This window comes from Trachemys scripta, chromosome 2 (assembly GCF_013100865.1).
Source record: "Trachemys scripta elegans isolate TJP31775 chromosome 2, CAS_Tse_1.0, whole genome shotgun sequence".
Lineage (NCBI taxonomy): Eukaryota > Metazoa > Chordata > Testudines > Emydidae > Trachemys > Trachemys scripta.
In genome coordinates this window covers 173,482,010-173,508,291 of record NC_048299.1, presented here as the reverse complement: position 1 = coordinate 173,508,291, position 26,282 = coordinate 173,482,010, and the positions used below count along the sequence as shown (strand labels likewise).

Here is a 26,282-nt window from a genome sequence, read left to right as displayed (position 1 = left end):
GTTTCCTTGAACCTTTGGACACTATGCAAATAGAAGTGGACTGCTGATAGACATATTAAATAGGAGGACAGACGTGCCAGATGCCAACTGCCCATCTGCACATCATTGCAAAAGTTAAGGATGCCTCTAACTAGTTTAAATCAGTTTATTAAAAAACTGAAACAATAATGGAGCAAGTGGCTCCCTAACTGCAATTCTTCAGTGTCAGGAGGCTGCAGGAGAGCCATGGGAATGAATGCTCCATTCCCAAGTACAGGAGTCCCTAAGGCTGATGGTTGCTAACTAATTGAGCCAACAGTATCTTCAGAATATCTTCACATCTATATTTATTTTTCAGATATTTCTTTGGTACTAGATCTAGTGTTCACTCTAGCTATAGCCATTCTATAGCATGGTGTCAGTTCCAAAGTAGAAGTTAGAAAGTTATGGAAACAAGGAGACCATTTGGATTTTGCAAGCCCAAAAGAAAATGCGTACCAACTACTTACATGTGAAGAAGTGAAATTCCCCACTGACAGGTTTGCAGAAACGAGATTTTATTTACACAAGCAAGTCTATCTTGAGATTCTATTCAACTCTTTACATTTCTAGAATATTTACATGATTTCAAGATGCTTCATGAATAGAGTGATGAACAAAAATTACAAAGGCTGTCAAAAGCTTAACAAAACAACCACCCATCCTTGTGCTTTAAAACGTATGGTCTAGAGTAATGTAGAAGAAATGTAATGTTAGCACCTTGGTCATAACGGTCATGCTATATATTCATGTAAGACACTTTTAGAAAGCATTAGGGATTTCAGAGGTGACCGTATCCAGAGGCTGCCAATGACAATTCATGAGTGAGTCATAGAGTTCTTCACTTCTCTCCATAAATTCTCTATTCATTTCATCAACATCCAGATGGAGCTGTGGATCTGTAAAAATAAACCCAGTAAATAAAAATAAATTGGCCCAGCACAAAAAGACCTACACAGGTCACAAAAAAGTAATGGCAAGAGCTTCATACGTGAGATGTGGTTATTGTTATTCATTGTACCAATCTTTCCACCCCAAAAAACCCTCTGCAAACTGGACTTTAAAATAAACCCCATACACAACATTAAATTACATTAATGCTTAAGGTTAAAGTACACTACTTTGTGAAAATTTAAATTCTATTAAAACAAACTTGCACAGACTTTAACTTAAGTTATACATCCATTGCTACAAATTTGTGAAATATCATTACCCCTACATTTAAAAAGGAGAGAAAATGCATGCCAGGATATGCTTTCCTAATATCCCAGTATCCAACATACACTTATTTCTCAGGCACAAGGGTGAAAAGTTTCTGAAGGACTTAGGTTCAAAATCTTACTTTGATGTCTGGTCAGGTTCAGACAGACAATCATGATAAATAGCAATTCAAGCAGGGAAAGAGCCCTCTGGCATAAGATAGCTTGCCATTATGGTTAGATAAATGATAGGGCATCCAACTTTGTTTGGGACAAGGAGGGGAGGGGGGAAGAGAAGAGTTCTGTACAAAATGTAACAGATCTCTTTTGCTTTTTAGCATATGATTCTGTTAAGCAGTATGGATATTAATCATGCTGTAAAACATTTAAGAAACCTGTTTTCTACTGAGATATTTTTAAAACAGAGTCAAGGCTGTAAAGAGCTGGAGAAATTATGAGATGGAAATTAGCACATCGATGAAAATTAGCGGAGTGGGACAAAAGACTATTTTATCTTCATGTAAGAGCAAGTTAGAAGAAAGTCATTTGTTTTAAAAAGAGTGCCAAGTCTGAAAACTCCTAATTTTACATACAACGTAAGTTACGTTACATTCCCAACTTGCTGACCTCTGTGCCAGTATTTAGAATAGTTCATTTGGAAATGAAAATGGAATATTTGTAGATTTTTTCCATGAACTAGCACTACTTTATCAGCAGTTCTGTATAGAAATTTTATAAAGCCAGACATTATTAGGACCAAACAATCGAAGTATGATAGCATTAGCGTTACCTTCAGTTATTAGTTCATCATTGCTTTCAGCCACAATTGGGGTCTCCTGAAATAAACAAGAATATGTTTGTGTTAGTTTTATAGAAGTATAATCATTATTAATTCCAGGTTCTTCAGAAATTTTTACATTCTATTATCCGAAAAAAGGATTTTCAATGTATTCATGCATCTTCAAGGAAAGTCTTAAAAGCTGTAAAAAAATGTCCCCCGTCCCCCCCAACCTCCATCCATTCCCTTTCTAAAAAATAGACATTCAGGAGAAAGGCAATTTTATAGTTTAGTATGGCTTAGAACAACTAGAGAATTAAATTATGTGCATTATGGACAGACTTATTAGGATAAAAAGTTACATACAGATAATGTTAGTCACATTTGGGAAAAAATGCAAGAACAAATGGTACACATTTAGAGGATTATAGAGGTTTAATGCTAGAGAAGTGTATCATGTAAAGGCTTGGATTTTCAATCTGCCACTTAGTCCTTATTTTACACATTATCATAGGATTTAAGCATGGTTTCCATGTTAAAACTAAAGGGGGGAAAATGACATACAGCTCTGTTATCAATTATTAAACTCATTATGTAATTTAATATTTTGGCAAGAACTTATCTTCAATGTAAATTCAGTAACATCAATACCTCAAATACAGCTGGAGTCACAATTGACTCTCTTATAGCAGAATCTCCAACAGCATGCATGTTGTCATAGGAAGGATAGCTATAGTTGTAATCAGCATAAGGATCATAACCCCACTGTGAGTAGTAGTTCTGATAATCTTGATAATAATCATTATAGTTATAGGACTGATACCGCTGGAATTCTGCTTTCATTCTAAAAACATTTAAAAGTGTATAATTAGAATTTAAGAACTGGATGCAAGACTGATTTTAGTTCAAAATTAAACAATTCAGTAAGTCTTTGTACATCAAATTATGAAGGTGAACATTTCTCTGAAAAAGTTGCCAGAAATGAAAGGGTGAGGAAAATCACTGCACAGTACTTTTCATCTGTGTTTATAGAGAAGTAAATGGTCTCACCTCTGCCAATACCAATAGTAATTACTATCCTGGGTAAAATCCAAATCCAGGAAACTACTACTACTTCTATCCATTTACTTTAAAGTAAGTTTCAGTGTCAGCATAAACACAGTTTCTGCAGCTAAAGCCTAGTGCTCTGCTATAGATTGGTTAAGTAGTACTTGTCAGACAGCTATCAAGTACAGCTGCTTTAAAGCAGCTACATTCATCCCCTCTCCACACACAGTTCCTCACATCTTCTTGTCAATTGCAGGAAATGGGCCATTTTCATTACCACTACAAACAGTTCTTTTGCTCTCCTGCTGATAATAGCTCACCTTAACTGATCACTCTCCTTATAGTGTGTATGGTAACACCCATTGTTTCGTGTGTGTGTGTGTGTGTGTGTGTGTGTCTTCCTACTGTATTTTCCACTGCATGCATCCGATGAAGTGGGCTGTAGCCCACAAAAGCTTATGCTCAAATAAATTTGTTAGTCTCTGAGGTGCAACAAGTACTCCTGTTCTTTTTGCGAATACAGACCAACACGGCTACAACTCTGAAACCATTCTTTTTTATTTAGCCCTTTGTTGTCTGTGGCTAATTACTAAATCTTTGTTCGGGTAGGACGGCGGGGGGGAAAGAAACAAAAATCCCAAAGAGATCCCAGATTATATTTTAAGGAGCATCTGACACTTGTTTTTAACCAAAAAAAAAAAAAAAACCACCCAAAAAACCACACACCACACAACCTACCGCTCACACATTTCCCTCCTCCCCCACACACACTCCGCCTGAACTTGTTTTGCATAGAGACTGGTTTGGCATTCAACAGCTGCCAGAGTTTATTTCCCATCTGAAGTTGTAATCCTGTTTATGACACTCATTGCCACAACAATTTATGAAGTCAGAAGTGGGGAATAAGCAGCAAAAGCACAAACTCTAAAAAGGAGCCGGATTCATTTACTAATAGAGAGTGAAGGAAGAAATGTAAAATAGTTGTTTGACAATTTTTTCTTCTAAATTAGGGAGCTTTCTAATTTTTTTGATTCATCTGATACTCATTCATCATTATACAATATACAATGAAGTCAGATGAACTGATTGCACATTCCAGAGACATATCAGATTTTCAATATTTAATACCCATGCTAAATGTGGCCCTGTGCAGGCAGACTCCTGTACTTGTAGGGGCCCCCCCATTTACTTTGATAGTGCTCTACACAGAAAAGCCACTTGTATGGTCTGCCCCTTAACCAAGAAAGCAAAACTAAAATAAACCAAAATAAAGTAAAACCTCTAGTTTAAACCTAAATTTGAAACAGATTACTTTTTTTTTTTTTGGTAAAAGGCACAGAAGTCAACCAGTCTGTCATTACTAAATTAGAAATATAAATCACTATAGGACCTACACATAAGTGCCTTTGTCATGAAAGCTGCACCCACACTTTAATGACAGTTACTAGCATAACAAGAGAATGGGATAATACTTAAACAAACTGAACCAAGTTATCTTTTCTCAATTATTACACAGAGGAACAATCAAGTTACTTTTACCAAATGGAAAAAGGACGAAATTAGCAAAGAAGGGCATTGAAGTTTTTGAAAGGACCTCAAAAAAGAAAAAGAAAAAAAGAAAAAACCCACACTCTATTGTTTATAGGTATCCAACACTGATCTTGTTTTGGAGTGTGAAAGACTTAAACATACCCCACATCACAGGATCGCCAAAAAGGAAAAACAGACATTTTGTTCATAACCTGACAGTTTGAAGACAATGGTATCTAGCTCTCAGACCAGCTTTGGGTAGTGCCAACTTGAATTAGAAGATTTATCTCCTTTAAGGGGAAAAAGGTAATATTTACAAGGTCTGGGTATACCTAGAAAAGGGAGCTTCATTTTTGGATATTTCCACTGACTAACAGGAATACAAGGCAAGGTAATTTAAGTATGTTTAGGAAGTTTCATCCTGTTACATGCTATTTCACCCATGTACTGGATGAGCGAATGTATGTCAATTTGATATCAACCTACCCAAACCTAACTGGTAAAAGCGGGGATTGCCTCATATACACTTTTTAACCGATTAAGAGTTTAGGAGGCAGAACAAGGAACCTTTTAAGAGTGGTTCACAGTCCTCACTTTCATGTTAATAACTTCAAAGTCAGGAATCCTTGGACCACATTGATGGAAGTTGGTGTATTTTCTGTATATCGCATTTGGGATCTGGTTTTGGCTTTTGTACTATAGACTTTTTTGTTCTCCCTGCTTAAGAGTGCTCCTTCACTTCACCAGATCACTAAAATAAATCCTGTGCTATTTTCATTGGGAAACTTTTTTTTATTTACTCTGTAAGGCCCTGATCCTGAAATCACTTATGATGTGCTTAACTTTGCTATTATGAATAGCCACATTCATTTCAATGGGACTATTCACAGTAGTAAAGTTAAGCACATGCTCACTTAGGTGCTTTTGAAAAAACATTTACCCCAGGATTCTGGCCAGGCTCTATGTACTTCATGGTTACCAGAAAGGAAAAGCAGATAGAGAAGCTCTAACTAGAAGAAATGCAAAATTAGATCCTTTATGTCATGAAATATGGGATGACACCACCATTACAGTAGATGAGATATGCTTGGACAAGGTGAAGCTACCAGTGTTTACTGACTACCTTTAATTCCTGTATCTGTACAAGACTGATTCATTACCTTTTAGAAATTCCTATACTCAGTCGGATTCTTTTTCCACCTAGACCTGGTGCATTTTGGCAGTCTTGCAGTGCTCTCATCTGATCACCTTGTTCACCAAATCTGACAAAGCCATACCCCCTGCAAATTTCAAAACGTAGATATTGTAGTAATTCCAGTATACACACCAATAACATTATAACAGAGTTAGTAAGTTTAGTGTTTTCTTCGGCAGACAAAACCCTTATTTAGCATTGTAGCTACTATGGCTTACAGTACATATTTGCTTTCTATCTTTTTTCTTTTGTTTTTAAACACCCGTGGCTAAATGCTTTCTCTCAGAGCTGAAAGTCGTGTCAAAAAGCAAATACTGACAGCTGATTGCTGTTAGAGTAATAGAGCAAGCTTCTTTTAATGGTGGTTCTCAACAAAAGAATAAATAAAATAAAAACAAGTGTTACCTGTGTATCTAGGCAGACTCCATATTAATGGCAACTGATTTACCCACATTCTCAATTAGTGTTAACCAAGAACTATCAATTTACAGTACTTAGCATTTTAAGAAGAAAAGTTCACTTTCTCAGTACTTTGTGTTTCTTGTCCACAAAGTGTCCTGTGATCTTAATAGGGAACCAGCAACAAAGAGTTATAGTCCCAGCCCTGCCACTGATTCACTGGGTGGCCTTGGGCAAGTCACAAACTCTCTCTGGGCCCTTTTTGCTGCTGGTAAAAGCAGGTTCAACTCCACTGACTTCAGTTTGTGGCCCCTTGTCTATTTTCCCCATCCATCAAATGGTGATAATACTTAGCCCTCAATACAGCTCTTGATTATGCATTAGATGCACTGCTGGGCATGAGCAGAGCCCCATTAATTCAATGTACATCCCCTTTGCCTCCCCAGGTAAATTTTCTGGCATGCAAATATGTGCACAGTGAAATCACAATTTAGCCTATTACATGGGCAATCCAGACAAAGACTTGAAATAGCACAAGGGATTTTCCTCAAATACTGCTTTGTTTTTAGACTTTAACCTCTGTTCTACCCTCTCTTTGCCCCGGGGGGAGGGGGGGGGGGAGAAGAGGGAGACGACGACACCACAGAAACAGGATACAGATTTAAGTCTGACCAAGTGGTTTACATATAACTGTCTACAGTCCTTTTATAAGCAGCATTTTGATTGTGTAAAAATTACCTGGAGTATCCCAGTAGATCTGTGGCTATTTTGCAGTCAATGCATGTAGGGTACCTTTTCACAAAATAGTCATATAGCTGAAAATCATCCACTTCAGGAGTTAGCTCTCCTACAACTATTGAGAAATCTGGTCTAAAAGGGATTGATAAGAAATAATTAGATTGCAAGAATATTGAAATCTTAAGAGACTGGTCAGAAAGCTGTTAGTTATTGCATATAACAAATAACTATGGGACTAATCCTGCAAACACTGTGGTCTATAGCACTACACACTGTAGTAATCGTTGCACTTGGCAGTGTACATGTTTGCAGGATCAGTCCAAATCTTGTAGTACAACCACTGTGGCGCAATATTCTCGAAGATTGCGAGTCCAGCCTACTTCTCTAGCTAAACAAGCTTTATTTCTGCTTTGAGAGAGAGCAGATGTCCAAGTCAATCCACCTTAAAACACCCACACCGCTGACTGGATTTTACTATCTTAGTAAGAGGAAAGAAGAGGAGCAATAAAAATACCAGCAACAAACGAATAAATGCATATTGATGGATCTCAAAGTACTAAGTAAAATGGTAACCCCAAAAAAATATACACTATTGGTGTCACTCACGTCTCAGCAAAGATTTGACAGCAGAGTGGTGTAATGAAATCTCATTACAAAGACTATTACTTTTACAAAATATACTGGCATAAACAATACTGGCACTTACATAAGAACCTCCATTTAAGAATCTCAAAGTATTCATTCACTGCTCACTATTGATTTAGATGGATTGTTATGGACAGGGGCTAGTTCTTCTGGTCTGTTTCAAGAGCTTTTTACCTGATTGGAAGATTAACAACACTAACATAGTCTGTTCTTCCTGCTTTTATTTTGTTCTTTTTCTTTCGTTTTTTCTGTGGTCCTCTCCACCAGCTATAGGTTTGTAGGGACTCTCTTTTGTTCTTTCCCATTGTATCCTGCTGGGATGAAAAAAGCTTTATAGTACTTAGTCTCATTTAAATTCCTCCCACCCACTCCCCATCACCACAGGTGATTTCCCCATATTCACCTTGCCCTTGAAAGAAGCCTGGGGTCCCATCTCTCCCTCCGCCTCCCATGAGGGAAAGCAGCCTCTGGGGAAAACGCCTGGCAAAAATAACAGAGCCAAAGGATTGTATGAACAGCCATATTCCCCTGACTTGTCAATCTGGCTAAAGGATTGAAAGCTTCCTCTTGGAATTAAAAAAAGTAAAATAAAATAAAGCAGTTATCCCTTAGATGCTGGCCAATCCTAAATGTTAATCACTTTAAGGACCGGACTGCGCCTAAATGTTCTGTAGGACTTGCTAGAGCAGTGTTTCTCAATGATTGGTCTGTGAACCAGCGCTAGTCCCTGAAATCTTCCTGACACAGTTTAGGAAGGCAGCACGCTGGTCGCTGGCATCAAAAAAGGTTGAGAAACACTGTGCTAGAGCACTCTAGTAGCATTTTTTTGGGTGACTGAAAGGCACAGCTAGGTCATCACTCTTGCCTAGAATGAGCCTCAACTGGCCCTGCCTCCCTTTTGCTGGGAGCTCTTCCCTTCCTGCTGCTGTGAGACACCTCTCCTCACAGCTAGAGGTCAGTCACTCGCTCAGGCCAAGAACCAAGAGGAGGTTGGTAGATGGGATGCAAGGGGAAAGCAGACGAGGGACACAGATAGACTCTAGTTTGGAACCCAGGGGAACTCATGCCCAGATGCAGGGCAAAGAAGAAACAGGCAGAAAGCATGCCTCACTCAAAAAAGAGGAAGGAGGTAGGACAACTACAGAGAAGAGAAGGAGGGAGATGGTTGTAGAGTTAACGCAGGTCACGTTCCTCACCTTAGAATCTTAAGAATGAGGATTCTCATCCTTAGGGCTCCAAGAGTTAATACATTTGGTATTTCTCAATACATTTTACTTACTAGAAGTAGAACATTAATGTCTGTGTGAGTGCTTGCATATATCCTGCTCAGTGTGTGTTACAGGCAAGCCCCTCCATGAGAACTCACTTTTAAATAATGGGAAGTCCAATGCTTCATGTCAGGTCCCACAACCTGCTTCAGTTGATATAATTAGGTTTCCAGAGCAGGGGAGAGTAATTAATTAGCAAATTACCTGAAGGAACCACAGGGCTAGAATTCACCTACTCAGAGAAACTATTTTAGTTTTATATTTGCTCAGAATTCTGGATATGGTTTAGAATCCCTCCTAAGCACTGTGGACCTGGACTTGTTCTCACCAGATGATCTTACCTGGTTTGCCACTGTTCAGAAGTTTTCTTCACAAGGAATGCTGCACTGTTTCACAATTTATTCTGATCCTCTATTTAAAGAAAAAGGGGAGGAGGAGAGAAGCTTTTATGAAAAGTAATTCAACTTAAACTAAAAAAATTTGTTGCTGCACAGCTGAGAACGTGTTCACTTTCTTTTAAATCTGATTTAAGAGATTTAACTTGGGGAATTTTGAAAGGTTCCAGAGCTTAGACTTGCATTGCAAAAGCCTAACCATAATACACTTATGCAGACTACTGCTATTGGCAACCACTGACCACTTGTGGATCAAATCATCATATCGTGACACAGCCTGACTTGGGGATAACCTGGAATGAGCACACATATCCTTTCTATTCACCAAGACCAGTAATTATCTTTCAACTTCTCTATTCTAGAGGACAGTTGCGAGTTTTTGTTCTTATTCCACCACTGCCTCAAGGTGGAATATTATTTTAAATATGTGCTTGGTTGGTGGGGGATATAAGGTCAGCTTAGAAGTGAAGAAACATCTATCATCCAAAAGATTAAAAAGATAGCTAGCTCATTTTTATGGGCCTTTGAGGTTTCCTTGGTTCCTCCTCTCTTTGGGCCAAACTCAAAGATGCCTTGGTTGTTGGTGTAAGTTACAAATCAATAAGAGAGTGCAGAGTGGTACATATGGAAGAGGCAGCTGTAGCGGTAAAAGCAACAAGACAATATAAGGTAGAGAAAAGGGAGAATTTTGCCCTCCTGTATCTTTCCTAGCTACCGCCCTTCTGCCAGCTTGGTATGCAAATTTCACCCTCTTACTGACTTGTAATTTACATAGCCATTTAGCATCTCTGAATTTAGCCTCTCATTATTATTTGTATTACAATAGCGGCCAAAGGCCCGTGCTAGGGCTACAGCTTTGTGCAGTCATTTCATTAGTTTCAATGTCTTTTCCCCTTAGCTCACTCATTTGCTCTATACAATTTTTAAGGAAAATCTGAAATAGCTATTCACTATGTATTTTCTTTTAAATCATCTTACTAGTCAAACAATGTGGGGATTAAAGCAAGTCATTGCCCACAGCACTTTCCCTCAACAATTTTTTTAAAACTCTTACTGAATGTAAAAATCATTTGCAATAGAGTATTTTGTACACATTAATAAATGCTTGCCTGATGAAATTTCACCCCCTATTATTCCACATAACAGATTTCTGAAACATATTACCCTAAAGTGGGATCTATGTAGCAAAATACGTAGTACATCTTTCATTCTAATGACTATGGGAACTATTACAAATTTAGTAAATCACAATAGTAACAGTTTGAAAACTTAAAACCCCGGTACTGCAAAGACTTTGAGCTTGTCTACATATGGAGTTATTCAGGAACAGCATCTGGGCTTTAAATTCACAACCTTCCTTAATGTAAATTAATTTTCATGTATAGACAAGCCCTTAAACACACACACAACTTTGTAACAGGTGAGCAATCCCACTGACTTCAGTGGGACTATTCATGTGACTAGTCATTCACATGCTTTAATCCAGTAGTCACCACCCAGTTGATCACAATCAACTAGTCAATCCTGGGGACTCTCCCAGTCGGTCATGATCTCCGGTGGTGCAGTGGAGCTGTCGCTAGGCTTGCTTCCTGCCTGCCTCAGCCCCACTCCGCTCCCGGAAGTGGCTAGCACAGCCCCACGGCCCCTTTGGGGTTGGGGGCAGGGGTCTTGGTGCAATGCTCCTGCCTGCAAGTACCACCACTGCAGCTCCCATTGGCTGTGAATGGGGAACTGTGGCCAATGGGAGCTGAGGGGTCAGTGCTAGCAAAGAGGGGCAGCACGGGGGGCTACGTGCCCCCCCCCCCCCCCCCCCAGGGCCACAGGGGCATGTTGGCCCCTTCTGGGAGCAGTGTGGGGCTGGGGCAGGCAGGAAGCCTGCCTTAGCCTCACTGCACCACAAACCGGGAGCTGCTCGTGGTAAATGCCGTCCTGCGGGAGGCCCCACCCCAACCCAACCCCCTCCTGGAGCCAGCACCCCAACCCCCTGCCCCGACTCCCCTCCCAGAGCCAGCACCCCATACCCCCTTCTGCACCTAAACTCCCTCCCAAAGCTTGCACCCCCTGCCCCAGGCTCAGCCCAGAGCCTGCTCCCACACTACGAACCCCTCGGACCCCGGCACAGGGCCTGCACCCCCTCCCCCTTCCTCAGCCCGGTTAAAGTGAGCGAGGATGGGGAAGAGCGAGCGACGGAGAGGGGGGGATGGAGTCAGCAGGGCAAGGCCTCAGGGAAGGGGTAGATCCTGGGTTGCCCTTAAATTCAAAAGGTGATCCAAAAGGTGGGCATAAAAGGATTGGAGACCACTGCTTTAATTTTTTCAGGATCAGCACTTCATTTTGAATTTCAGCAATTATTTTTTTTTAACAATATGGGAGACTTTACAACAGCACTCTACTATTAACTCTTTCCTGATAGAGATGGATGTCATTTTGCACAAATTATGAAGTGCACATATTAGCAAAATGTGCATCAGCAAGGTTTTACTATAGTTCTGCTATTTAAAAAGAGACAGAGCCAACAGAATTCCACTTTTGTATAAAAAAATAAAATTCTAATACTAGGCCTTTAGATTAAAAACTGTCCAATTTACTTTTGACCACTTACGCTGTTTGTTTTTGGACTTACCACTCTGTGTGCACATTTAATGCAAGCTGCAGCACAATAAAAAAGCAATTTGACCGCAGAAAAATTGTATCAGAAAAAAAAGTGATGCAATAATATCTTGATCACAGTTATCATGGTCTTCTATACGAAACAATATTTTTGGGATTTTATTCTCTGAGCTTCAGTGTTGTCATTTGATCTTTTCACTGTAATTCAAACAAATTTAAAAAAAGTTAGAGGCATGCATATTGACAGGATACATTACTTTTTCATACTAACTTTACCATTTAGTTATTAAGGTCCCAATCCTGGAAAGACTTGCATGCTTAACTTCAAATATTTGACTCCAATAAAGCTACTCAATGGGACTACTCACGTTTAACCTTAAGCATGCATGTAAGGGCTTGTCTACACTGAAAATTTTGTCTCTTTAATTATACTCATATAGTTAAAATGACAAAAATACCCTAGGGTGAATTTAATTATATTTGTATCAAAATGCTTAGACTAGTATAACTTATTCTGGGATGGGAAGCAAAATAAGCTATACCAGCATAAAAAGCACCTTTATACGGGTCTAACTACATCCAAAATATGGCTTATAACTGTATAGGTAGAACATATCACCTGCTGACAGTCCTATCAGTAAAACTTTTTTAGTGTAGACCAGGCCTAATTTTTTCATGTAGTGAAAGATTTGTTAAGGTAAGCTTTAAAAAAAAAAAAAAAAAAGACCATTATGCGACTATTGGTGCATAAATATTCTTAATTCCAATTCTTTTTTCAGACTTTATAGTAAAATGGAAAAACCATGGCCAGTGAATCAAATATCCAGAGGCATGGTTAAGACCTCGAAGCTGTAAGTCACTACACAGTAAAACAGAGGGGACACTCTCGGGCTGTGTAAGGGTGGGGATTGGTTATAGTTGATGAGGGGAGGGAAGCTGCTGCCCGTGGTTTGCGTGTGACGGTATTTATGTTGCGTGGCAAAGGCGCAGAGCGCCCCCGGGCAGGAGCGTTTAAAGGATCAGTAAGGGGGGAGTACAGAGGGGGAATATTTTCACCCGCTGACCCAGGGCGGCTGTTTGACCCTGAGGGCAGCGACCCGACCCCCGATGGTCCCACGGGCGGATTCCCCCGGTGACTCTCCCCGGACTCCTGGGGGCGCGGGGAGTCAGCGGGCGGAGCCGCCCGCCGGGAGAGGGGGAGGGGCGGCGGCTCCGGGAAAGGCCCAGGGGAAGGGGAAGGACAGACACCGCCCCGGGAGCGGGAGCGATAACCCTGTGAGAACGAGAGAAGCCCCTCCCCCCGGCCTCCCCCTGCTCGCGAGGCCCTCACTCCACCCCCCGACCCGGTCCCGGCACTAACGTCTCCCATCCACGGCGTCGCCATAAGGAGCAGGACGGGTCCTACTTCCGCCCCCGCCCGGGACTTCACGCTGAGGCTGCCCCCAGCAACGCCTGTTACCCCAACGCCAGGGCCCTACCGCGTCCACAGCCCGCGCACTCTCTATCCGACTCGGGGACTCCAAGGGATACACCCCGGCTAGAAAACCCGAAGGGTGGGCCGCGGGCTCGGGGGTGTCCGGGCGTTGTCAATTCCGGCTCAGGCAGTGCCTGGACAGCCTGTGCGACGGGTGGATGGAAGGACCCCAGGCGTCGCCTCCGAGCGTGGGGGAAGGAGGACGACCGGGGTCGCGCCGCGAGATGGAGCTAGTCGGCGGCTGTTACGAGCAGATTCTTTTCGGGTTCGCGGTGCGGCCGGGGGAGGTAACGGCGCCGGGGCGGCAGCTGCTGGTGGCCCTCCCGTCACCCAGGGGCCCAGGTGCCCCAGTAACCTACCGCGGAGATGCGCGCGTCCAATGCTGCCTGCCTCCACGCGGGCTTTAAGCAGGGTGGCTCCGCGCGCGCGCGCCGCCGATGGGTTCCCCCTGCTGGGCGCTCGTGGCCGGTGCGGTGAGAGGCGCGAGCTGTGAGCCGGGCGTGGCTGCTCGCAGCTGATCTGATCAGCGCCGGGGCCCGGCTTGCAGCAGGGGATGCCGGGAGTCCTGCCTGCTGCACACGACGGGCAGCCAACACTGCGCCTCCCTCTCGCTGCACGTCGCCAGCTCCATGTCAGCCCTCCCCGCCCCAGGACCCAACCACATGCTGGTGCAACTCAGCATGTCTGGGGGCCTTGTCCCCTGCGGGGCTCTAAAAGCAGGCGCCTTTGCAGCTCGAGTTACCCGGCTGCAATGGGCATAGCCACACTCTCTTTGGCCCAGTCACCTCTAGAGGGGCACAGAGTGCCACGCTTTTTATGATTATTATTTAGTACGTTTATTGTGGTCGTTAATACCTAACAACCAACCCAGAATCGGGCCCTGTTTTGCTGGGCATTGCCCAGACATAGAACACTAGATGGTCTGTGATCTGAAGCGTTTACACCCAACCTAGAGAAGACAGATACAGCGGGGTGGAAGGCATAAAACATACCTGCAGAAAAAACTATGTGATTGCAGCAAATGGCACATTAGTTCCACAATTTACCACCTCTGCTTCAACTACTCAAGGAAGCATCAAGGCTGCATAGTAAGGGTGGAGAGGGGAATGTCAAGAATATAGAATTGTAGAAGTGTAGTCTGGAAGGGCACTCAGTAGGTCAGCTTGTCCAGTCCTCTGCACTCAAGGCAGGACAAAGTAATAACTAGACCGTTCCCGACAGGTGTTTGTCTAACCTGTTCTTAAAAACCTCCATTGACAAAGATTCCACAACCATTTTTCTTAATGTCCAGCCTAAATCTCTCTTGCTTCAATTTAAGCCCATTGCTTCTTGTCCCGGCCTCAGAGGTTAAGGAAAACAGTTTTTCACCTCCTCCTTGTAACAACCTTTTATGTACTTGAAAACTGTTATTTACACCCTTTTCTTTTCTCCAAACTAAACAAACCAAGTTTTTCCAATCTTTCCTCGCAGGTCATAGTTTTTAGACCTTTAATAATTTTTGTTATTCTCCGCTGGACTTTCTCCAATTTGTCCACTTTTTTCCTGAAATGTATCTCCCGGAACTGGACACAATACTCCAGTTGAGGTATTATCGGCACCAAGTAGATTGGAAGAATCACTTCTAATGTCTTGCTTACAACAATCCTTCTGATGCATCCCAGAATGATGTTTGCTTTTTTTGCAACAGTGTTACACTGTTGACTCTCATTTAGCTTGTGATCCACTAAATAACCCCTAGATTCGTTTCCGCAGTACTCCTTCCTAGGCAGTCATTGCCAAAGTGCTGAAGGAGAAAGGGCAGGACTGGCTTGGATTTTCCTAAGAGCCTCGACTTGTCTCTTTCTTCTGGAAGCCATAGAACCTCTTTCCACGAAGCACCAATCCACCCCCATCACCAGTCACAAGCGAAGCTCTGGAGACCGGAGAGTTGTTAGGTTGATGGTGTCATTCTAATCATACAGTGACCACTAGGAAACTTCCTTCACAGGGTCCCATTAGATTTGTAACAGAATATAACGTTTTTGTATGTTTGGCAAAATGAGCATGGCTAATTTTTGCTATTTTAAAAATTAGTCTTATACTATGATATTGACAATCTAATCATAGACAAGTTAAAACATCACACTGGGTGTGTTTCTAAAAAGGTTCATTCGTTTTATATTTTGTTTTCAGAACTGGACGCCTATCCCTGACTTTACCCATCATGCCCACACTGCTTCATTATCAGCAGTAGCTGTGAATAACAGATATGTAGTCACTGGTAGCAGAGATGAAACAATCCAAATATATGATATGAAAAAGAAGATAGAACATGGGGCATTGCTGCATCATAATGGTAAGGGAACTTTTCTTTTTAGAGGTATTAATTACATGATTTACTGGTGGGTGTGTTTCTGTAACAGAGAACTGTCAATTTTTAATGGGGCCTCAGTTGAGATACATTTGAAATGGATTAAGGAATTATCAAATGTACATAAATAAATAAATGTGACTTACTTTAGAGAGCGAGGGATCAGACAGAATTCAAAATTGTATGCTACAACAGACAAGGACAATAGAGGGGCATCAGTGATTTAAATATGGTAGTTAAACTTATTTTCATGAAGAAATATATAGTAAGTAAGCCAGGTTTCATCTAACAAGCAGAACAAAAGGCTGGCATGTTTGGATGTTAGAGGCAGGCTGTTCTTTCACAGATAGAGAGGCATTGCTGCATGTTTTGTGCATGCATTATTCTTGCAAATAATGTATGAGGTGTACTTATAATGATGTAATTCCTAGACAGGTATTATGTAAAAAGGTATCTGTTATAGGTGTGATGCAAAATGACAACAATTTAAGTGACTTTCATTTTGCACTTCAAAATACAATTTCATATGTGTGACTTTATTGGAAGTTATGCAATTAAGTTTTAAAATATTAGCATGTCTTTAAGTGAATATCTTGCGTTTTATATAAAACTATTTTTTGTGTAGTATTTTTATTCAGGGTGTCATAATGTAGCTTAATAGTGCTGATCTTGTTCTGTAGGCACTATAACTTGCCTGGAGTTCTATGGGAATGCACACTTATTGAGTGGAGCAGAAGATGGATTAATTTGTATTTGGGACACAAAGAGATGGGAATGTCTGAAATCCATTAAAGCACATAAGTGAGTCTTCTAACCTGCTTCTTTTTTAGATATTTTTGGTTATTTATTTGACAAAGAAAATACGATTAACTTTTTGTTGTTGACTTTATTAGGGGGCATGTGACATCTCTTTCTATTCACCCTTCTGGAAAATTAGCTTTGTCAGTAGGAACAGACAAAACATTAAGGTGAGTCAAAACTGGCTGAAAATCTTATTTAGTGAAATTTACTACTAAGTTCTCTTATTGAATTATAAGCAAGGATTATATATTGGGACTAGACTGTGAAGCAAGGATCAGGGAAGCATCTGTGACGCTGCTGTCAGTTGACCTATGTAACAGTGTATGTTTTCACACTTGCAGGATTCCTGGTCTATCAAAATGTACCTTTGAATTTCACTTTGTTTTATACTAGGCAGAGATTATGGTTGGGATAAGGGTCACTCTAGAATCTAGACAGAGTACATCTGTGCCTGAGCCTACACTTAAGTTAGGTCATCATAGCTATGTCAGTCAGGGATGTAAAAAAAACCCCGCACACCTCTGACCGACATAGCTATGCCAACCTAACCCCCAGCGTAGATGCAGCTATGGTTATAGTAGAGGGCTTCCGTTGACATAGCAACCATCATTCAGGGAGGAGGTGTTCCATCTGCATCGGGATAGCTCAGTGGTTTGAGCATTGGCCTGCAAAACCTAGGGTTGTGAGTTCAATCCTTGAGGGGGTCATTTAGGGATCTGGGGCAAAAATCTGTTTGGGGATTGGTCCTGCTTTGAGCAGAGGGTTGGACTAGATGACCTCCTGAGGTCCCTTCCAATCCTGATATTCTATGATCTATGAATACTAGGGGGTCATGCTGGCATAGTTATGGTGATGTAGCTATACGGGTGAAGTCTCCATAGTGTAGCTGTACCTAGCACTTTGAAATTTCCTCTTAGCTCCATTGAAATATTAAAGAGTTAATATTCATCCTTTTGACTCTGTAGTATACAAAACTGGCCTTTTAACACAAAGGAGTAGGGAAGCCCATCTTTATCAAACTGCTTCAGGGGTCAGCAAGCTTTCAGAAGTGGTGTGCCGAGTCATTTTTTCACTCTTAATTTAAGGTTTCGCGTGTCAGTAATACATTTTAACGTTTTTAAAAGGTCTCTTTTTGTAAGTCTATAATATATAACTAAACTACTGTTGTATGTAAAGTAAATAAGGGCTTTAAAATATTTAAGAAGCTTCATTTAAAATTAAATTAAAATGCAGAGCCCCCTGGACCAGTGGCCAGGACCCGGGCAGTGTGAGTGCCACTGAAAATCAGCTCGCATGCCGCCTTTGCACGCGTGCCATAGGTTGCCTACCCCTGTGCTAGATTGATGTCTTCTGTTAGCCTCAAGACTGATGTCAGTTGCAGATGGAACAAGTGCCAACCTTTCAGGGAAGAATACAAAGTTAAGAGATTGGTGTTGGGAGGAGGACTGGATGGCCTGCTCTAGACGGGAGTGCAGACTATTACATTTTTTAAAATAGCGACAGCATTTCAAAGTATTTCTTTTAAAGAACAGTGCGAGTGGCAGTCTCGGGCACATGCTGCCACCCCCTCCCCCCCCCCCCCCCCCCCGTTGTGCACCAGCGGTAGTCCCGGGCCGCGCTGCCTCTCCTCCCCCCGCCCTCCCCCGAGCACCAGCGGTGGTCCCGGGCTGTGTGCCCACCCCTCCCTCCCCAGCACCAGCAGGGTCCCCGGCCACGTGCTGTCCCCCTACACACACACAGCAGCGGCGGTCCTAGAGCACCTGCGGTGCCCCCGAAGCTCCCCCTCCACAGCACCCAAGATTTAGTCAGGGGTATATAGTACAAGTCATGGACAGGTCTGTGACCTGTCCATGACTTTTACTAAAAATACCCGTGACTAAAACATAGCCTTACCAATGGTTGGTAAATGGTACTTTAATTTCTCCGTGCTATTTTAAGTGATGAATATTCAACTCCTTTTTGGTATTTTACAGAACATGGAATCTTGTAGAAGGACGATCTGCCTTCATCAAAAATCTGAAGCAAAGTGAGTGTGTCAATCTAATCTGCAAAGTATTTATTAAAACTAAAATCAGATGAGTTCCTTTTATGTATGTGCATGTTTGTTTAAAAGATACACTGGGGTAGCCTTTGGTTTGCAAATGTTTGACTTTTTAATTATGGTAATTCCCTCTGCTCTACCTTATACTAAATATCAAAAGCACATATCCTCAATATTGAAATTGCCATGGACAGGCTATAGTAATACTATGGCAGAAATCTTATTTCTTTCCTCAAATACACATTGTTAGGCTAAAAATCATTTTTTTTTAATTCTGTACCTCTTTTAATTATAACACTTTAGATTATCAAAACTGAAAAATTAAAAAAAAATAGTTTGCTATTTATTCTGGTAGTAGTAGTAGTATTTGTATTACTTTACTTTCTGCATTTATTTCAGCTTGGACATTGAAAATAGACTAGACAGTTTCTAAAGATTTTCACTTTTAGATTCCTTTGCACTAACATGAATTTGGGTTGCAAAGACTACAGAAAAATGTTTGTTTTAAAATATAACTCTTTATTGGAAGTTTCTGTTTTTAGTTCTTTGGAACATTGATTTTAGGTAGGGTTTTGTAAAAGCTTGTTTTTACAAAACCTAAATTTTGGAACCCAACAATGTCTTTAAAAATCTGTTTTGCCACTACTAGATTTATTCCAGTACATATGAAGATTTGATATGATTTCCCCTTCCGGGTGGTAATATAATCTATCCTGAAAACACACATGCATATGCTTACATTTACTACTATGAGCATCATTGAAGTCAATAGTACTATTCCTGATAATAAATTAAGCATTGGCATAAATATTTGCAGGATTGGGGTCATATACATTGCATGTTAAAGATTCCAGAGTGAAGATGTCAAGAATGAGATTCAGAGTTTTTAAATTATTATTATGGCAAAACTTATGGTCTTTCTGGTTGTTTTTTACTTTAAATTGTTCAGATGCACACATAGTTAAATGGTCTCCCAGTGGAGAGAAGTATGTGGTGGTCGTAACTAATAAAGTGGATGTCTACAAACTTGAAACAGCATCTGTCAGTGGTGCCATCACAACTGAGAAGAGAATTTCTTCAGTTAGATTTATAACAGTAAGTACATAAAAGAAGGGGGTGGGAAACTAAATTGTTTGAATTACTTTAGCCTCATCTGCATTTTCTTCTCTTCGTCTTCAAGGATTCTGTTCTTGCTATTGCCGGAGATGATGAAGTTATAAGACTGTACGATTGTGACTCACAAAAGTGCCTTTGTGAATTTAAAGCTCATGAAAACAGGTATTTTATATTTGTCCTGTTAAATTGTTTTAAAATTTATGGCAGTGCTGAATACACACTACTGCCTGGTTAGTGACGACATTGAGAACATCTTGGCTTAATACAGTTTATTTTTATTTTTAAAATAGAAAGTAAACTGCCTTGTTTCTGATGTACTGAGTTGCAAATTCAATACAGATTTGTGCATTCTCACTGAATGTAAGTGTACACCTGTTGTTATATGAAACATGAAGGAATCCCTGTGTGAGATTTATTTTAATACCTCCCCACTGGATATATATGATGATCTTTTTATATATGTTAAATACAGTTTGTTGTGTGTATGTGATTTTAAATTGTCGTGGCTGTATTCTAAAGAGATACGGATTTATACCTCCAGATTATGATTTTTTTATCCATAAAATAGTTACAGCACAGGCACAAGAATTGCATAATGACCTATTTTGCCCCATCAGTGTGCCTCAAATCAGTTCTTGAGGAACTACTTTTTAAGAATTTCAGGTTTCATTTCTAATCTATCCTCGGCACGAGGGTGCCAAACGGTACTTAGCATTTTTTTATCTTGTTCCCAAAATCTCAGCTTACTCTTTTTTGTTTTTGTTTTTAATTAAAATTTCAAGCCCTTGTGGTTGAGGAGAGAATCTTGAAAACAAGCAAAACAAATTAAACAGATGCAGAGATGTTTGCCTGCATCTGCAGAGAACTGGAAATTATAGCTCGGAGAGGTGTGAACTGTTCTGTTAATCTAAATGGTCTTAGCTCAGATGCCCAATGATGATAATTTAGTCATCTATATTGTTCAATATTTCACTAATGGTCAAAGCACGTAAGGAAGGAGAGGAAGGTGTGTTGAAGTATAAATTGCCAAGAAAGGATGGAGACAGCGGAAAAAGAGGTGGAACAAATTGCATTGGAGGAATGTGCTTCTGTTCTAAAACACAGTGCGTATGTCTACACTGCATGTGGGAGTGAGTCTTGCTCAGGTCCACAGATCTATGCCAGCGGGGCTCGCACTAGCGCACTAAACGTAGCTGTGTAGAGGTAGCTTTGACGTGGCAGCTCAGGGTCTCAAGTCCACCTCAACCCTCAAGTTTGAGAACCCGATCTCCAGCCCAAACCACAATGTCTGTGCAGGTATTTTGACAAACATGTACCAGAACTTAGTTGCTTTGGTAGTGTCTGCACCTTTTCCATGGTCTTCCCCACAAAGCAGTCATAAGTCTTGCTCAACACGAGGTACTAACTCAAACAGTTGTCCATCAATGCTAATTTTTAGATTGGATATTTTTCTAAAAGATGTGCTCTAGGAATTATTTTGGGTAAAGTTATGGCCTTTGTTATATAAGTGGTCAGACTAGATCACAATGGTCCCTTCTGGTCTTAGAATCTATGAATAAAAATAGAAAAAAATGGCATAAGGAGTCTCTTATTTCTTTCCTGAATCCACATAAGGATTGACTAGCAGGCTGTTACCAATTTATAATCTTGCAGTGGTATCCAAATGGACACCTATGTAAAATAGCACAGTTGGACTCCATCCAGGCCAGTAGAAAGGGAATCTTATATGTTCCCCTTTATCATTAAAGAACTATCTAGTACTCTGTCTTAATTTAGATGCCAATTCAGCAAAGCACTTAATCATATGCTAAAGTGCTGTTGATATCAGTGAGTGTTCAGCATGTGCTTAAAATTAAGCACTTACGTGCTTTCCTGAATCAGGGTCCTAACAGTCCTCAACATGTATTTTTCAAAGGCACATATTGCTCCCAATGGCAGAATACAAAACAGATTAGTCCTGTGTATGAGCTGTATCTTACGTGCCTAAATCAAAAATATTCACATAAAGCATCCATAGTTTGTGGCTCTCTAAATGACGTGTAGAATGTTCTCTCTTCATTTTTAAATTCTGACAACTACTTACCATTTGTCCTTATTGTTTGAAGCCACCTGTCATAGTATTAAGTATCCAGGTATTATATTTTGTTCTAGAATAAAAGACATCTACAGTTTTGAAAAGCAAGGACTACAGGTTATTGTTACTGCATCCAGTGATGGATACATTAAATTGTGGAGTCTTGAACTTGATAAGGTTAGTACATTAGCAACTCATGGAAAAATTCTGGAGAACTAATTTGCAGGTTAACATTAGGTTTTAAAAAGCATGCTGTGACAGATTCCCCCGGGGTACCTCCTGGAACTGGCGTACCACAGAGCCCCACTGACCCACCAGCCTGGGCTCCCTTTACACAGTATTGCTGTGACAAGCTCTCTCCAGGCTCCAGCCTGCACTTTCACCAGAACACATACGGGTAGGGACACACCCAGCTACAGTTACATGCAGATGCTGTGATCAGCCCTGCATGGAAAGGCTCCAGCTAGGAAACTTCCCAGCTACTCAGGCATGCACCCCCTCTGGAGTGTAAACCCAAAATTATACCGTCTTGCACTATGCAGGGAACTGTATAGTGTAAGCTCATGAAATTTGCCCCCTCCCTCAATGGGGAGAGGAATATACAACAGCTTTATGCCCCAAGTTATGACTCCCACACAGTGGTTTTAGATACAGCAAAATAGTTTGACGTCAAAAGATAGATTTTAAGTGATTATAAGGGATAATAAACAGATCAAAGCAGATTACCTAGCAAATAAACAAAAATGCAAACTAAGCTTAATATACTAACGAGATTGGATATGAATAGCAAATTCTCACCCTAAGTGATTTTACAAGCAGGCTGCAGATTCTTAGGAGGCAAGTTGCACTTGTTTATAGCTTGGAATTCCCAGATGTTCCATTCACAGGCTAAAAATCCCTTTATCCTGGGTCCAGCACTTCCCCCAACTCAGTCTTTGTTTCTTAGGTGTTTCCAGGAGTCTTCTTGGGTTGGGGGTCAGTGAAGAACCAAGATGATGTCACTCCCCTGCTTTATATAGCTTTTGCATATGGTGGGAACCCTTTGTTTCACAATTTGGTTCCCATGTCAGTTAGTGGAAAAATACTGATATCCCAAGGTGGAGGACCAGCACCAGGTGACCTGGTCACATGTCCCTGTCATAGCAGCCATTACTTGGATGCTGTCTGTAGCATCCTCAGGAAGGATCCCCAGGTGGAGATATGCTTCTCCTAAAGCCTATTGTTTCTTCCTAATGGCTCATTAACCTGAATGGGCCCTTCCCAGCCCAGCCATCTAGACTGAAAGGATTTTGCCTAGTAGGCATTGCCCAGGAATGGCTACATGTGAAATAGATACATAGTCAATATTCATAACTTCATATACAAAAATGATACATGCATACAAATAGGATAATCATATTCAGCAAATTATAACTTTTCCAATGCTACCTCACATGACCTATCTTGCATAAAATCATGATGATGTCATAATCCTATCATAATAATATCACTGCGAAGAATATGGGGTGCAGTGTCACACATGCATTTACAAATTATTTTTAAACATTGAATAAACCTGCTTGCAATCTAGAAATCCTGAACTTCATCCACACCATGTTTATCAGAATTTTTTTAAATATATGCACTTAGATCTTTTGGCTATCAATTCCTCTTACATAACTTTAAAAACTTTTAATTTTTAGTGGTGATTTTAAAAAAAAAATTATGAAATTCTCAAGTCACTTCACCCCTCCATCTTGTGCAAGGTTATGCTCTCCCTGATATCTAACTGGCCACACTTACAGCTTCCTAATCAATCTGTTATGCTTTGGTGGTTACTATAATGTTTGTAATGTTGGTGACTAACACCACTCTTTAAAAACACAAAATGTATTATTTATTTTTTGTGTTCAAGAGGGGAAAAATACAGTCCTGATTGAAAAAAATCAAAGATGGTGATACATTAGGCATTTCAATTTTATATTGAGCACTTTTATTTCAGTATTTATTCCAAACATTTTATTTTTTAACAAAGCAGAAAAAAAAATCACTTCAGAATGTGTCTTTTTCATTTTTATCCCAATGCCTTTTTCCATGATGCAAAAGATGAACAGTTTTAGTAACTATAGTTAGCCAAGGTTTATAAATTATTCATTCTTCATTGAAATGTGATAGGCCTAGTCCTCACTACAGTTTTTAACCAAGTTTGTAGCCAATTACTGCCTTGGTTGGCTCCAATTGTGGGTTATGTCCTCACTTTTTTATCATTGTTGTTATTACAGTAGCATTTAAGGACCTCAAAGAGGGCCTCATTGTGTTAGGCACTGTACAAATGACACAAAGACAATCCCTGATCCAAGAAGTTCACATTCCAAGATTTAAACATTATTGTTAAAGCTCAGCAACCATGGCAGCTAACAGCGTTTGTTTGGCTTCAGCAAGAGACCTAGGCTGGCACATGGTTGTTTTACTGTTACTGGTTCAGGATGCTTTCCCCCCCCTTCCCCCCCGGCAAGTGCTGCTGTCCTAAACATGTTTACGTAACTGGTGTGCCTGTTCCTTCCTCCTCCTAACTCTCTGTGTGGTGGGACATTCCAAAGCGCAGTGCTTCATGGGCTGCTATTGCTATTCTGTGTGTTCTCAAGACACACTTTGTTTTGATGAGATATTATGGAATGTTTGCCCAGATTTTCCCAAAGCACACTGATACAAACACAGTTAAGCAGTATGGTAGATGTAGATACACAAATGTGGTTGTGATTGCAGAAAAGCTGCTGTGTGCACATAAACTGAACCACGTTACTTGTAACCAGTTATAACCCTGTATTTGATGAAATAAATGGGGGGTGGGATATATTTCAGTCATGTTAGCTTAACACCACCGAGCCCCATTAAGTTGCAGACTAGCTAGCTTTGTTGTAGCCAAGATTCACCCAGGCTACAGCCAGCCAACTAATGTTTTCAGTTGTGTTGAGCTCTCTCAGTTGAACCAACGTGATTAAAAAACACACCCGTCTTGCCCCTCAAGATGTACCCTTAAGGCAGCCCTGGCTTTGACAGCATTACAAAACCACAGTTAACAGTTGTGGCGTGGAGATATAAGGCCTTAAAAGTAGATGTACAGGTTAAGTGACTTAAACTATATTGAAATAACCTTTTAATGAATCTGTTTCTATATTTTCCTCAGATCCAGGATAGACCATCTTTGCTATGTGAAGTCAATACCAAAGCCAGGCTTACATGTCTAGCAGTATGGCTAGACAGAACTTCAGAAACCAAAGAGAACCCTGACAATGCTACAACCTCTTCTTATGGTAACAGAGGTCCATCTTGATTATTTTATGTTGAAAATAATTCCTATTTAAGTGCTATTAATATAGTGAGAAAATAGAAAATACGAGAGCAGGTGTGAGTTTTTGGGCTCAACATTGTGTCTCCACCGGGGACCAGATGCCATGTTAATTTTGCAGCCCTGGCCATCTGGCATTGGGGTGCTCGGAGGGTCACAGCTAGTCTGACCAAAATCTTAATTCTCTGCAGTCTTCTCTAAGTACCTTTAAGTAAGAATTAGTGTGGTAATATTTATGTAAATAAAATGCTCAGGCTTTTAGGATACTGTTTTTGACTGGCAGATGCTGTACATGTGTCCTTAAACCTGTTGGGTCAGATTTTCAAAATTAAACGTATGCAGTTTTGTGTACCTAATAGGTCACTTGCATGTCAGGTATGTATGCATAAAGTAGGTATGGACAGATGTATTTACCCATTGCATGGGCCTAACTTAGAAAATCTAGCCCAGTATTTTTTTCTCAGCAGTCATGCTTGACCATCTAAAATACATTTACTTGCCGCTTGATGTTTGGACACTGCATACCATGGCACTCTCATCTCTTCCGCTAAAATAGATTATAGAGCTCATGCTGTTTCAATTTCTTTTTAAAATGGGGGGAAATAAATTTGTACTTCATGCCATCAGAGATTCCAAATATTGAACTTAAAAACTCATGATGAATAACTTTCTCCTTTGTTTCAGTAAATGAAGATGAACAGCCATTGATAACTAGGAAAAAGAAAGTTTGTTGGACTGATAATAGTGATAAATCAGCAAAGGGAGATAGGCAAGTGATGCTCAAGAAACGAAAATCAGAAGGTGCACAGCAAAAGAAGAAAATGAAACTATAGAGCTCAAAATGAATGTAACTTCTTTACCATTCAAATAATAAGCTGATATCAGTAAATTTTGGTATCACTGTAACCATTTTTTACACCTCTCACTTCTACTCAAGGCATATTTTGCCATCTCAACAGGGCACATATCTCTGAAACTATCTTAATTTGGGGAGTAGAAAATGTTTCTACATTGATAAATGAAATGACCATTCAGAATTTTGGAAGGTGGCAAATCTGATGGTACTAACTTCTCTTGAATTATACCATTCAGAAGTAAACACATAATGTAGTATATCTAATGTATATTTTAATTATATCAAGTATAGTATAAAAATTCTCTTTGAGCAGTTCTGAAATTCAGTTTAAAACTACAAAAATTGCTGCAGTTCTGTATTAATATACTTGGATTTTCTGGTTTTAATCATTAAAATTTGAAAATAGGTTTCAGTGAAATA

The 26,282-nt window shown here is 40.4% G+C and overlaps 2 protein-coding genes across 6 annotated transcripts; one reads left to right on the top strand and one right to left on the bottom strand.

Moving 5' to 3' along the window:
- Positions 1-523: 523 nt before the first annotated feature.
- On the bottom strand, positions 524-13,807 carry LOC117873214 (tRNA selenocysteine 1-associated protein 1-like). Of its 5 annotated transcripts, none has more exons than XM_034762338.1 (10): positions 13,656-13,807; positions 11,836-12,020; positions 9,159-9,228; positions 7,953-8,029; positions 7,724-7,863; positions 6,905-7,036; positions 5,733-5,852; positions 2,647-2,839; positions 2,008-2,053; positions 524-917 (listed from the first exon to the last, which is right to left on the bottom strand). In XM_034762338.1, the coding sequence occupies exons 4-10, from the start codon at positions 7,980-7,982 to the stop codon at positions 781-783; spliced, it is 798 nt and encodes a 265-aa protein (XP_034618229.1). In that variant the 5' UTR covers positions 7,983-8,029; positions 9,159-9,228; positions 11,836-12,020; positions 13,656-13,807; the 3' UTR covers positions 524-780. The 5 variants fall into 5 exon arrangements, with proteins under 5 accessions (XP_034618229.1, XP_034618228.1, XP_034618230.1 ...); XM_034762337.1 differs by lacking the exon at positions 13,656-13,807 and adding an exon at positions 13,183-13,269; XM_034762339.1 differs by lacking the exon at positions 13,656-13,807 and adding an exon at positions 13,183-13,269 and having other exon boundaries at positions 7,724-7,860.
- On the top strand, positions 13,320-26,282 carry PAK1IP1 (PAK1 interacting protein 1). Its single transcript, XM_034762336.1, has 10 exons — positions 13,320-13,583; positions 15,469-15,631; positions 16,327-16,447; positions 16,540-16,614; positions 18,421-18,473; positions 19,438-19,583; positions 19,669-19,766; positions 21,756-21,855; positions 24,845-24,971; positions 25,691-26,282. The coding sequence occupies exons 1-10, from the start codon at positions 13,455-13,457 to the stop codon at positions 25,837-25,839; spliced, it is 1,161 nt and encodes a 386-aa protein (XP_034618227.1). The 5' UTR covers positions 13,320-13,454; the 3' UTR covers positions 25,840-26,282.